We start from the raw sequence: 14,649 nt of genomic DNA, 5'->3' as shown, positions 1-14,649 counted from the left end.
GACCCACAGTACTATTTTCATGAATCTCTTGCTTTGTTCTGATCCACGACATACAGACTCAGAATGTGCGCGTTTCTACCAGGATCCAGAGTTGGACGGGACATATGAAGATCAAGCTAGGAAAGAACGGTCCCAGGAGGAACACAACGGGCACTCGCTCAGGTAGATGATGCTCGAACCTCTGTGCGTACACTACTGGATCATCAGCTAAGCCAGGCTGCCACTGGTTTTTTTGGGCCAGTTTGAAAATTACTTAAGAAAGTTAAAGTCAAAACGTTGAGATGCCATATTTAGCTCACATATTTACGTCCACTGCCACTGAACTTGCACATCTGCAATTCAACTCTCATTCTAATTACCCAAAAGTGAAATTACTTTATCTCATGCTACACCATACATGCGCTCTGTCTGCACTGATGAAGATTCACATACTTCGGCAAGCTTGGAGTGGCTCCCAACCTCAGGCTCTAAACCTATTTACTGGTTAATTTAGATAATAATTACTTCACCTCTATGGGATACTCATTGAGCCTGCATCCCATTATGGTTATTTATTTTAAAATGTGAAAAAATTAGTCTGTGACTTCACAGCAAAGGAAACGTACCTCGTCTTAACGAAGTATAACCCTGTGAATTTGACATCCTTCATTCCCCACACTACACAAAATTAGGGCATCGCAATAGTGACACACGTATTTCAAAGTCATGAGGACAGTTGGTCACAGAATATCCTTCATTTCCTCACATTTAGACCCACATAAAGGAAAAACGGACATCTTAGATTCTTGCAATTTACTAACTGGATTTTCTTTTTTACGTTTTTCACACGGAGATTGTGCTATTGCCATGAAAGATGAATTTACTTATAAGGCTTCTTCTAGATCATGACCAGAGGTGCAAATAAATGTGAAGGTTTCTATATTAAAAAAAAAAAAATCCACATCTTTCCTTTCTGGTAGAGATTGATGCAAGTCTAACTAAGCAGCAGAAGTGTGCAGGGCTTCCCGTACGCCCTGACATATGTTTCTAAATGTCTGCGTTCGCAGAGAGTGTTGGCAACAGTGCTGGACACCGATGGGTGAGTCAGCACTGCCAAGCTGGTGTGTGAGACATGCGTTTAAACGAGCAGCCACCACAAAGGGACCCATTCAGTCCAACCTCCACGATTCTTCTCTCCTCTAAATCCCAGAGGAACTTGACTCCCAAATGTCGCCAAGAGAAATGAGTCCCAGGAAGCCCTTCTTCTCCCATCCCCCCCCAAGGAACGTAAAAACACCTCCACAATGCAGCCTGGCTAAGGCTAAACAGAACAGCCTAATTTCATTAGTCTGGACGACAAATCCTTTATGCCGAGATGAAAAAGCCATTCATGTTGGGGAGAATAGAACCATAGCAACACAGTAATTTGGCAAGTGCCTGATAAGCAGGTGCTTTTTTTTTCTATTGTTTTTACTCCAATAAACACATTTGACGCATTCATGTTAAAATAGTCCTTTTAGACGTGTTGACTTGCATTAGGTGACACCCTGGGAATGACTGTTCCCATTTCTTCCTCTAGCTATTGACTTTATTGGCCAACTTTAAGGTTGGAAAGCAATCGGTGCTACATTTGTGCCCATTTCATGTCCCTGCCGTTCAGATGGCAAGCATCGCACCTCTACCTTTGTTCAGAGATTGGTATCATGGTGCACAGTGAACAGCTATAGCAGATCATATCGGGGATGTTGGCGACAGCGTGATTATCGAGTGTAGAAACAAGCATGAAATCCATCTATTAGATATGGTATAGGATTTCTGCCCCTGGTCTAGGCCATTTGTCCACTGCCTGAAAAGGTCCATGGGAGAGTGCCGTATAACTGAATGCAGAAGAGTTGTTTATTCAACATGATAACATTTCTGAGATATTTGAGAAATATTAATAACACAGAGATGAACATAGCTGATATTCATAGTGCTGTTATAAAAACTGCATAGCTGAGTCACCTGTAGCATGGGTGTTATTGACAGCATGCTCCTGAACTCCTTTATGACTAGAAATCAAATGATTGTTGTCCTTCGCCTTTTATTACAATATGGCTAAAGTGATTTTAAACAAATGTACTGGACATCAAAGCCAATAGCCAGGGCAGTGAAGAGCTCAGGCCCCCACTTTTTCTTGCTAGGGCGGCTCCATGTTAACATACCCCTCAGTCCCTTCCTACTTAATGTTTGCTCAGAGGATAACAGGATGGGTTGTTAACGCCTGCCGAGACTCTCGCTGCATGTTTGTCAGCCTAACGGGGATTTGTGGCCCATCTCGGAGCTAAAACCAACATCAACACTGGGAGTGGATTAGTGGTGCTTCAACATCAGGAGATGTGACAGATTATTATTATTTTTTAATCTATTAATATATGTTTTTATCAAAACAAACAAGCAAGCAAAATAAAATAAAATAAAAAAAGAAATCTCACTGCAATGTTGTTTTCCTGCTGCAGCGTCATTTTCCATATATTGAAAGGAAAATCATTTTCACCATCTGGCTCAAAACACTTTGTCCATTCTCATGCATTATTTAGATATAGGTTTATTTGATTTGTGGTCAAACAAATAGCTGGGAGAAGACTTTTAAGCTAAACATGTTATAATACTTGAATGAAAGCAGCAGATGCTTTGTTTAAATGAAGGGCAACATACAAGCACTAAGTCTTCTTTTTCAATGGAAAAATACCTTGTAATTGTAGAAATATGCCGTATCATGAATATGACTACACTAAATATAGATTCTCTAGTCACCAGGCCATCAGTAGAGTATCACCAGAGACGGAGGCTATTGACTGAAATTGATACTAGGAAATATCAAGGGCAAGAACTTGTGCAAGGTTGATCTTGGCAGCAGTGGTGATTTCTTTTCTTTGTATCCCTCCATATGAACCGAAATTTGACTGTGGCTGCATTTTGTGATAAATGAGGAGCTTATGAAGGGTGACAATTAATCTTTGAATCAATGGATAGTGTCTGAGCTTGTATGCTCTGGAACTTTAATAAATAATTTTTGGTGCTTTTACAATAGCTTGTAATTTATTACTATTTGCAGTTAAGTTCATAAATAATTCAGTGTTGAAGAGCCATATGAAAATGGTTGTTTTTTATTTCTTGAATTGGTACACATAGATTGGATTTAAAATGAATCGGTTAACGTTTGACAGTACCATGGAAAAGTATTTCAAAGTATTTTTCTTTTACACCTAAATGTTTTGAATCATCAAATTAATTTCATCAACAGTCAAAGATTAAAAAAAAAACAGCCTGCGTTTAGACAGCAGGTTAATTTAGCGCCACAAACGCTACAACATATAAACTGCAAAGAGAGAAATTTTTTCACCCATACAGTGTCCTGATATGTACTGATTAAGAAAACAGTTTTTTACTGAGAAGGATTCAAAAAAAGTGAAACTTATATCTGGGGGAAAAATGCTGTCTATAGAGCATTTCAGATGGATTTATAATGGTGTTAGATTAGCTGAGAAACAGCTCTTTGCGAAAACATCTTTCCTTTTTTAAAAGGAAAGCTTGACGGGAGGCACGTCGTGTCAGTGCATGGTCCACTGATTTATTCGAGGACAGATTGCTTTCAGGCTGCCAAACTAATGCAGAAGCAAGTGTCCCAGGCCACCTACTGAGGTGGAATAAAGAATACAGTCCTCAGTGTGTTCTTTGGGCTTTCACACCTCTCTTTAGCACCGTCTGGACACGACCAGATCATTCTGGACACAGTGTCTGTTTTTCTCATCTGTTCTTTATTTTTATTTTTTATAGATCAGGGCGTAATGAGTTAACCTGACTCCGCCAGATAGATTTGCTCCGCATATCCATCTGGAAACCTTCCGTTGAAGTAATTTTGGGAAGGGGCGAAAATACTGGTTAGCTGATTGGCCTATGTTGGTGATAGACGGGCCAAATAAACCAATCAGATTCCTCGTCGCTCTGTTACGAGCGACGACGAAAACACAACCACAAGCCAAGCTACTCTTGCTGCTGCAGGTAAAGGCTCGTTAGCTCAGCAAAGAAATACTCTGTAATTCCGATAAAACTTGCTCGATAGCCACGCTAACGCTAGTTTCATCGGCTGAAGCCGCCATGTTGTTTAGACTGAACTGTCGCGCTTCCCGTTGCGTCACACCTCAACCCGCCTCAAAGCCAACGCTGATTGGACGTTCGTTTGGTGAACGGCTCCAAATTTTCTTTAACGGAGAGTAGCCAGACTGATCTGCGAGTGAAACCTTGAAAGCTCGCGAGATCAGGATGGTCTCACGAGGCTAGTAATGAGTTCCCTTTTCTAAGATCTTTTAGCCTACGTCATGCTGTCAGTAATTTTATTTGATTCCGCAGGTCTGGCAATAATTGGATATTGATTTGGCTACTTGAATTTATGTCAGTTGTCCAAAAATGTGGTTAATTGCAGTCAGTTTATTATTCAACAAGGAGAAGAATTACTTTTTCCTGTAGGGCCAGGATGGTTTGGATCGATTTTTCTCCCCTTTTTACTCGTTATTTTTTTCTGATCTTGATTTTTTTTTTTTTTTTTTTTTTATCTCAAACATTGAAATACGAACAAAAAGGCCAAAACAAATCAGGAAGGGGAAAATATAATTTTCTCAGTAATGTGTTTGAGGTTTACACTTTTAGTTTTAATTTAATTATTTAATGCAAACTCTCACATAAAGCACTTAGAAACTACAACCATTTTTATGGGCTGTTCATGTAACGTAATCAGATAATTTACTGACAAACTGACTATCAGGACGGGCCTGATTGCACAGCCTTTCTGAACAAATGCTGTTGATAAAAGGTCTGTCTGGATTTCATTACCTAACATTCTGTATAGTACACGAACCAACCCAAAGCTTTGTCCCAAAAGAAAACATCTAGTCCAGACTTTGAGCGTCTCAATAGGCAGTTAGTTGCTTTTGCAGCAAGAACGCTTCGGTCACCAGAGCAATTCCAAACAGCCCAGTAAACTAAAGAACACTGTGAACTCCTTTCCCTGTTGGTTATGAGTCCTTTCCAGGGAGACAGGAATACTCTGAAAGAAGATGTTGAGTCGTTGTGAAATATACGAACATGGATCATAAGCACATCGAGTTTACTGATAAGACTTTGGACAAAATATCCTTGGGGGAGAAAGTTTCAATAATCTTACTATGGTACTAGCTGCTAGCTTGGGAAAACAAAACAAGCATTAACTAAGAGGCCATGTGACAACCAATCCTGTAATAACGTCCAGTTGCTTAATATCTGCCAATTACATACTTTTTTTAATAACATTAACGTCGTCGTTGTCGTCGTCATCGTCATCTTTATTTATAAAGAGCTTTAACACAAGAAAAGAGCTAAAACATAGCATTGTACATCAAAGACAATAAAATAACCGTAAAGGATAAAACTAAGCAAGAAAACACAATACAACAAACAACACATAAAACAGATAAAATCAATACCAATACAAATTAAGTAAAATTAAGTTTCAGTGGGGTTTAAAGCCAGTGAGTAAAAGTAAGTTTTTAGTCGAGTTTTAAAAATAGACAGTGAAGGGGGTCTGTCGAATGTGTACAGGTAGTATGTTCAGTAACCCAGGCCCCGTCTCCTCTAAGCATCCGATTGACCAGGAGCAACTGGTCAGGGAACCTGAGTGACTGATGGTGGGTGAAGGGCAAGGTTGTTTAAGACCTTTGAAAAGGAACAAAACTGGATTTTAAAATGAACTAAAACACACTGGGAGCCATTGAAGAGCAGCCAGGACCAGAGTTATGTGCTAATATTCCTGTTTAAAGACGTGCAGCAGCATTTTTGCACCAGCTGCACGCGAGCAAGTAAGGACCAGCTGACTCCGAGATGGACGAATTTCAGTAATTCAGTCGTGCTGAAATGAAAGCATAGATTGCTGTCTCCTGTTGCCTTGGAAGGATAGCTTTTAACTCTTTGCAGAAAGAGCCCAGGCCAGGGTTCAAACCCAGGACCTCCGTGCTGCCACCAACTGTGCCCCCTGCAGCCCGGATAGCTGTTAGCTGTTGCGTTGGCCAAACTTTTTGCACCGTGGGCCAAACTTGCCAAGTTGAAAGAACTCAGCGGCCATTTTTTTTTTTCATGAAAAAAATACAAAATAATTTTACTTTGAATTATTTACTTTTTATCTGCTCACCAATAAACTAAATATGCAATGTTTTACTGTAACAAAGGAGAAAAAGATCAAATTATTGTGGGTCCAAAATAAGGTCACAGACGTTTTCCTAAATAAATGAATAGTGTATATTTTGGTAGTGATTTCTATATTATTGGTCCAGAAAATGTTTTTAATTTATTCCGAACGGCAAATAAAATAACTTTTCTGAAAACATTTGCTGTATTTCAGCAAGTTAAAAGAATGGATGAGCCTAATTAAGTGGTGTTCTTGAGTAAACAGTAGCTGGATATTTGCAGCCCTGCTTACTACATTAACATGAAATATAAAAAAAAAAACACTGTTAATAAAATAATGTTTTATTTAGTACTTAACATTCTCCATTTAAGAAGACAGGCGTTTTTTCATCAAAAACCTCAGCCTTCAAAAGTTACAAAAAGTGACTACTACTCTACTTCTGTACCTTTTTCTTACCATTCTTGATCTGCGGTCGGGGGCCACATTAAATAATTCCAAGGGCCACACTTTGGAGATGTCTGCTCTAGGTTGTCAATAATGAGTTTAACAGCCATTATAGGAATAACTATTTAAATTTAAAATGTCTTGTACGAGTATTATTTATTACTGAGTTGGTAGCTTGATCGTATGATGGAATCCAGGAAGAGGCCGCTCCTCATGTGACCTACCTGTGTTTACATGCGTACATCTAAAGCTAAAACAGGACTGATATGTCATAAATCTAGTACTTATTGATCTGCTTACATAGTCCCTGACTGTTGTGATATATGTTTGTCATGGCCACACAACTCAGCACATTTCTCTTTCATCTCTGACCACCAGTGGCAGCTATGTCGCTGGACTTGTGAGCGCCCCCAAGATCCCCCGCACACCTGATCCGCCCATTAACCAGAACAGTGCTCACCGGAACCGCGGGCTCGCCCCGGCGCCCCAGTTTTCCCAGTCGGAGCCACAGCAGGCCAGCCGGCCTGGCTCTGCCAGCACCGCGGGAGCAGGGGGGAGTGCAGGTATGTTTAAGTTATGGGGGGGAAATGGACACTAGCCAGTCAGTGTGAGTAATTTAACTTTTTTTTAAGTTTTTTTTTTTTTTTTCACCAACTTGCTCTAATCTGCCAGGAAGTTTGGAAGAAATGCGGCCATGACCGGAGGTTCAATGCCTTTCAAAAAAAAAAAAGTCAAACCAGGAATAGAAGTCAGTTTAATACACGAGTACAACCTTTCTATACTTGTGTATGAGTCTCTGGCCTATTTCGTAGCACGATTCTGAACTTTACGTTTGAAAAATATGTTGCAGAGCTCAGACTATTTGTTCGTTTTGGCTTTTATTTGTCAAAATTAATAATAATAATAATAATTAAACTTTATTGATCTCACAATGGAGAAATTCACTTCTGCATCTTAACCCATCCCCTTGGGGAGCAGTGGGCTGCCACTGTGCAGCACCTGGGGAGCAATTGGGGGTTAAGGGTCTTGCTCAGGGAACCAGAATGGCAACTTGTGGGAGTTGAACTCAGAGCCTCTGGGACCGAAGCTCTGTGCTCTAACCACTAGGCCACCACTCCCGAAAACGAAAATTATTGTCGTTAGCAAACTAACCTCAGCTGATAACTAAGAAATAATTTCTTGAACAAATGTAGTCCTATTTAGAACTATTCTATTACTATTTTCATGTTTCCAATTGTGTGGTTTGTCCCCATTGTTAGAACGTCCAGATTAGAGTTCTGTGTATTAAGACAAAATGTCTTTGACACTTTTTAAAGCTTTTGTTTCAATAGCCTAAAGATACAGCTTTTTCAGACAATGTGATGTCTTCACCTGAGCGTCACATGCTAAAACTGACTAGACCTTCAAAACGCCTGTTCGGCTCTGACCTATTGGAATAAAAGGCTGGATTGCTAGTTGTGCGTAGCAACTGTGCAGTAAAAGCTTAGGGTTAGATGTGGTCTTTTGTTCTTTTACACCCCAATGTTTGAGCTTCCTGTCGCCGTCTCATTCTGACTGTGCTCCCCCTCCCCTTTCTGCCTCACACCTCACACCCGTGGCTCTTAAACTGGCTTTACCGAAACCACCCGCTCCACCCGTCATCCTAGTACTGTTCTTTTAGCACAACAAAAGTAGAAATTACTGTAAATTGGCAAATCGTGACCCGGTTTTCTCAGTCCTGCACGTCTTCAGTTGCAGTTTTTACTCAAAGCCTGTAACAAAATCTTGGATTACATTGTGCGAAAGCTTATGCGTAGTCTTTTGTCAAAACATTTTTCAGCGCTTTTGTGGTGACAATACTTAATAGTCCGGTTACAGAAGGAAGCAGTTTAGAATGACAGTTCTCTCCTGGTTATCAGACTTCCGCAAATCATGAGTAGTGTGTAAAGTTTCATTAATGCAATATTATTATTATTATGAAACAATGATAATCTAAATGTTTAGAAGTCTTAGAGAAGTATTTAGTTTTATGTATGTATGGGTCTAAATTGATGGCTGGTTTATTACAAGGCTGTCATAAAAAAAATTAAGAACCCCAATTTTTGTTTGGTCCAGACAACTTTTCTTGTACTTTCATTGACGGGATGTCCAGTAATCAGAACAGCACAGTGGCCACTTATCGTTGTCATGTTTTGAAAAAGCAAGCACATAGAAAAGTCAAATTGGGTTAAGTTTATGTTAAACGAGCAAAGTCAATACTCTGTCTGTCCAGCCCAATCAGCATGATTGGCTTCCCATGTCGTATCTCGCACAAAGACGTGGAGTCACAGCAGAGAGGATCTGGTGCTCTTAGCTCGCCGATAGCATCTCTCCCTGCTCTCATGCATCTTAACTGCATTTCATAAACGATTACCCGCGGCTCTTCCGCCGGGTGAGTCTTCCCATGAAGCTTGTAATAGCACCTAATGGTCAATCAAAGCCACCACATCCTCCAGTGAGTGTGCTGCGCTTTTGAGGTCTGGCAAGTGTCTGACATCTTATTGCCTCAAGACGAAATCACTTACTGTAATCATAGCTGAGCTGAAGTTAGCAGACAGGCATTGGAGGAATAAAAAATAAATTAAAAAAAGCAGAAGTTTACTTCAGTTTTGCTTGTGAAGCTCTCAGAAACCTGCCCTGCAAACCCGTTCATCTTGAATTAACTTGAATGTTGCATTTACGGTCCTATTTGGCAGCACTGCAAGCATGAATCATCAAATCACACACGGTAGCAGGAGTTGCTGCTGGCCCACCTTCGTCACACAGATGAGCCATGACTGAGCGATACGCTCGCTTGCCAAAGGAGAAACGGAGGAGGTGCTTGTGCTGCTGACCGGGCCGAACACTTAAGCAATGCAAATAGGGAGGCAGTGAGCCGCTGCTGTTTATTCAGTCCGGGAGCATAATCCAAGTCAAGACAGGTTGGCCCTGCTGCCTGGACGTGATGACTGACTCGCAGCCCTGTTGCCATGCCAGCAGATAAGGCAGAGAGGAAATGCATGAGATTCACGCGTGTTAGGACTGTTCAGTCCTGTTCTCAGTGATAGCTGCTAGCAGAACGTCAGATTTAGTTTCCTCCCAGATTGTTTAGAAGAGTTCCTTTTCTCATAATGAGGCACTTAAAGCTCACATTGTCAAGGCATCAAACAAGGGCTCCTCTGTGTTGGGTTCTACTTTCGGACCAAACTTCCAAGCCACTCTTGAAAAGTCCAAAAAAAAAAAAAGGAATCTGTTTCTAATATTTTCCCGGTTTCTGTGTTCCTCTTACCTGACTCCGCCAGATAGATTTGCTCCGCATATCCATCTGGAAACCTTCCGTTGAAGTAATTTTGGGAAGGGGCGAAAATACTGGTTAGCTGATTGGCCTATGTTGGTGATAGACGGGCCAAATAAACCAATCAGATTCGTCGTCGCTCGTAAACACAACCACAAGCCAAGCTACTCTTGCTGCTGCAGGTAAAGGCTCGTTAGCTCAGCAGAGAAATACTCTGTAATTCCGATAAAACTTGCTCGATAGTCGCGCTAACGCTAGTTTCATCGGCTGAAGCCGCCATGTTCTTTAGACTGAACTGTCGCGCTTCTGGTTGCGTCACACCTCAACCCGCCTCAAAGCCAACGCTGATTGGACGTTCGTTTGGTGAACTGCTCAAAATTTTCTTTAACGGAGAGTAGCCAGACTGATCTGCGAGTGAAACCTTGAAAGCTCGCGAGATCAGGATGGTCTCACGAGGCTAGTGTTCCTCGCCTTCGTGACCGATTAAAACAAAGATGTGAGAAGGGATGCGTTGTTCTGAATTTTTCGGCCACTTTCTGAACGTATAAGACCAGCAGAATATTTTTTTCAGCGTTCCTGCCATGCGCGGTCCTTAGACATGTACTTAGAGAAAATAGTTTCCTTTTTTTAAAAAGCTTCTCGTCTGTCAGTGTTTTCAATGATTGCACTGCAAACACTGTGCTGGTCCTGAAAGTAGCTAACTTTCGGTTTCCTTCTGTCATTAACAGCACCCACACTGAAAAGTGTTGCAAGTGCAGCCTATGATGGCAATCACTAATCAGAGGATGGACAGATTTTTAAATATCCGACCAGCCAAGGTCTATAAACTGGAGAATAAGCCTAGAATTATGGTGTTTTGCCGATTTTTGTCTGGTAAAAAGCCTTGAATTGTTGTGTTGCATGTTCATAATATAATACTGAAAAACATGTGCAGCTGTTCTCTAATGGTAAACTTCTGAGATTATTTTCTTTTTTTAATGTCCCTTTGCGCTTTTTTTATGTTGACCAGTGAGTTGAGGAACTTTTAATTAATAATCTTGGGCTTCCTGTTTGTCTTGGGTTAGATTTAATGGGACACAGCGGCCCATTTCTCCAAGCCAGTCTTAAAAAGGTCAAGTACGAACTGCAAAAAACGCTTACGTTGCACTTCTTAGGGGTAGGGAACATTTTTAAATGTTTTTCCCCACTGAAAACAGTGTCCTCAAAGTAATGGTGGATTATTTCTAAATGTTCAGTGTTGGACTTTGCTACCGCTTCTTACACACCGTTTGCCAGGGTCACCAATTAATGTGAATGACCTTGTACTTGTCAAGCAGTTTATTTTAATACCATTTCAACAACCTTTGCTCTTTATATTTATACTTCAGTATAATTTTTTTCTCCAGTGTAAACTGGTGTGAAACATTTTTTAAAATGTTTCACACCATGTCAGATTTTACCAAAAGTTGGTTTGGGTCCATGTTGCACCACTCTTACCTCCACCCATTCATCCTTTTCCTCTTCTCGCTCCCTCTCCAGCCAAGCACTCTAAGAGGCGGTGAAGAGGGAGCTGTCACCATGGGGGGAAGCGCTATCTGTCCAGGAACGGCAAGCTTCCTGTAACCTCATCCCCCCAGGTTGCGATCGGGGTCAGGCCAACAGAGATGGGTAAGGATCAGCGGCGGCAGGGAGAGGAGGAAGAGGAGTGTGCGAAACAATGTGTAGGATTGTGGCTGTAAATCCTCCCCCCTGGCTGCAGCACGCTGCTTTGGGAACGTGATACGAAGGCAGACAATAATCACAACCACCAGCGAAGCAACCCAGTCAAGGGAAAAGTCTGAATTTCTGTGTCATAAATTATTGTTGGGCTGTTGTGTTTGTTTTCAACCTGGTTTACCATTTCCACATCGTGTTTTCTTTTTGGAAAACGCCTGTTTTTGTTTGGGTTTTTTTTTTGGTTTTTTTATTCTCTCTCTTTTTTTCTTTTTTTTTACTGACCTTAATGCGTGGGGTTAGACTTGGCCTGAGTCAGGATATAGCATATTCTTAAAGGGATATTTAATATAACTATGTTATTAGAGTAAAATGAAATGCAATCTAAGTCTGTAACACTCAATGTTTTAATAACGTTTTTAAATTATAGTACATTTCCGTCCACATGAAGATGTGATTGTACTTTGCTGAAAATGAAAATGAAACACATTGTATAAATCTGACGATCTAAGAGACGCACATTTCTTAGTTAGACTTTTCTAAATCCTGAGTGTTTTTAATTGTTTTTGGAACTTGCTTGATGTATCTGAGGGGGGAAAAACTTGAACATTTGTGATTGTCCTTAAATTCAGCGTGTTTTGCATTGTACACCTGCACTATTTACATGTATGGTAATGTGTATATATATGTGTGTTCAGTGCTACTTCTTTGATGTAATGCAATGTCACAGTGCTTTTAATTAAATTTGGGACTTCAGCTGCTTGGTTGTCCTTGTGGTCCGACTTGCCAGCTTTAGATACTGCTATACATTTAATAAAGTTTAGAGCTATTCAAGCCTATTTGTCTCTTTCTAGGTAAGATAGTTGAATTCATATATTATCTTCCATATATAAAAAATGATACAGTACTTAAAAAGACAAATAAATGATACTGATAATTAAGACAAATATCTAAAAAAAATAAATTTGCCACTTTATCTTTATAAAAAAATCTTTATCTTTATGCCACTTTATATATTTTTTTTTTTCTCAATGGAAGCCTACATTGTTTGTAAGTTTCCATAGACATGGCACAATTCATTCAAGCCTTGCAGACATGACAAAGTCCACTTTAAACACTAACTTTAGGAAAAGTATTCATAAATATTATCTTTATTAGTCGGCTCATAGCTTATTATTCATTACAGTCAGATAGAGATGCCATATCTGCCTTCTGCACTGTAAAGAAATTCCGCCTCTCAAATATGGATCGATGCTCAAGGGTTTTGTGTCGTTTGACATGATCCGTAATTCTTCACAGATCTTGCAACACTCGTGACAAAAAAAAACTAAGGGAACATTTCAGTGTTATGGATCCACTTCTGTTCAGTGTACACAGGAGATATAAAAATGTGGTTTGGTGTACATATTCCTAGAATAATTAATAAGGAAGTGAGTATGAGGTCTGATACGCTCTAAATGCGGAGTTTATTACCTGTGTAACCTTTCACATTAGGTGTGTTTACTGATCATCCCACCAAACCCTTTTCATGGGAAATGAAAACTAGAAAATGATGTTACGACACCCTGTTACCATGCCAGGACCTACTGCTGCCCTTGAAAGGGGCATAGCAAATGTGTAAAAAAAAATGCATTGATTCTTAAACTCCTTTATATGAAGACAAAAAGCTTTTTATGTGTCATCACTTCAGCTAGACAGTTCAGATGTGAAACATTTATTCGTGAGTTTTGTCAGCCAAACCTTTTGACTAAGTGGCATCAGAAAGAAGTCCCTACTCATTGTAGGATGGCAAGACAAGCGTGTTCCTCATGCAGCCTCGTTTGTTACAATTCTGTTGTCTTTTACTTTTTTCATTTATCGGTCTATTTATACAAACTCCAGCTAGGTCACTATGGTCTGCTAAACTATTTCTTGTTCCTAGATCCAGTTTGAGACCAACAGCTGTCCTGAAACTGTGGAACAGACTGCCTTTGCACATTAGGACGTCTCCAACATAAGATATTGTTAAACCTCATTTATCAACCCGTTTTTATTTACCGGCTTTTAAAACTATCTAAATTGATGTCTTATCTGTCTGTGATGTTATTCTTATGTTTGTTTTTTTGTTGTTGTACAGCACTCTGGTCAGCTTTTCATTCTTAAATATGCTCAATAAATGAGTTAACTATTGTTCTGAGCGAAGATGTTTGCATGTGTAGGCTAGTAGCTGTCTGTTAAATATAATTAAAACACGTCTGCGAAGCTATATAATTATTTTCAAGATTATTCCACAACGTAGCTCTTCATCAGTCTTGTCCCAATACCAGCTTTTTTGTAGTAGCTTGCAGGATATGAAGCTTCCTCATAAAATTTAATGCAGCCCTTAAACTTTTCTTTTTTCATTCTATTTTTTTTTATTTATTTATTTTTTCCAGATAAAAGGCAACTGCTTTGACTTTCAACAGTCCAGGTTTAAATGAATGAATATTATTTGTTGAATCCACACGCTGCAGTCTTGCCTCTTCCTGAATGTAAAGTTGAGATCATTAGAATCATATTCTGCTCAACCTTTTTGTTCCATTGGTTGTTAATATGTTCTATGGAGAGCTTAATGGATCTGTTGCTTAAGTGGTCATCAGTGCTCTCGTCCATTTCAGTGACCAGCGGGTGTTTTTTTTTTTTTTCTTTTTTTAAATCTGTCTGCTACTGATATGTAATGGCATCAGTTTGAATGTAAAATACTTTCCATTATTTGTGTAATATATGTGCAGTCATGAAAAAGATCATCCACTTTGAACATTTTCACGTTCTCCATTGTTGGGATCGACACAAAGTAACGTAGAAGTGTGAATGAAAGGGTAAAGCTGCATGGTGTCCTTTCTCTTTTAAATCTGAAAACCGAGTCAGTCATATGTATTTGGAGGGCGGCTGTGGCTCAATGGGTGAATTGAGTAGTCGTCTTGCAATTGGAAGATTGAGGGTTCAATTCCAGCTTCCCCCATCACATGTCGATGTGCCCCTGGGCAAGGCACTTAACCCCATTCATACACCGATCTGCGTATTG

At 39.9% G+C, this 14,649-nt stretch overlaps 1 protein-coding gene across 2 annotated transcripts in view; it reads left to right on the top strand.

The window, feature by feature from the left end:
- The window catches only part of LOC105933168 (lisH domain-containing protein ARMC9), a 34,893-nt gene extending 22,527 nt beyond the window's left edge, over positions 1–12,366 (top strand). For both annotated transcript variants that reach the window (XM_012872586.3, XM_012872584.3), the window contains 3 exons: positions 57–162; positions 7,001–7,185; positions 11,433–12,366. In XM_012872586.3, the coding sequence (XP_012728040.2) occupies positions 57–162; positions 7,001–7,185; positions 11,433–11,455 (314 nt within the window). In that variant the 3' untranslated portion in view covers positions 11,456–12,366. The remainder of the gene's footprint in view (positions 1–56; positions 163–7,000; positions 7,186–11,432) is intronic.
- The last annotated feature ends 2,283 nt before the right edge of the window (positions 12,367–14,649 follow it).

This window comes from Fundulus heteroclitus, chromosome 9, assembly GCF_011125445.2.
Source record: "Fundulus heteroclitus isolate FHET01 chromosome 9, MU-UCD_Fhet_4.1, whole genome shotgun sequence".
Lineage (NCBI taxonomy): Eukaryota > Metazoa > Chordata > Actinopteri > Cyprinodontiformes > Fundulidae > Fundulus > Fundulus heteroclitus.
Note: the sequence above shows the minus strand (reverse complement) of the source record. Positions and strands in the feature narration are given on the sequence as shown.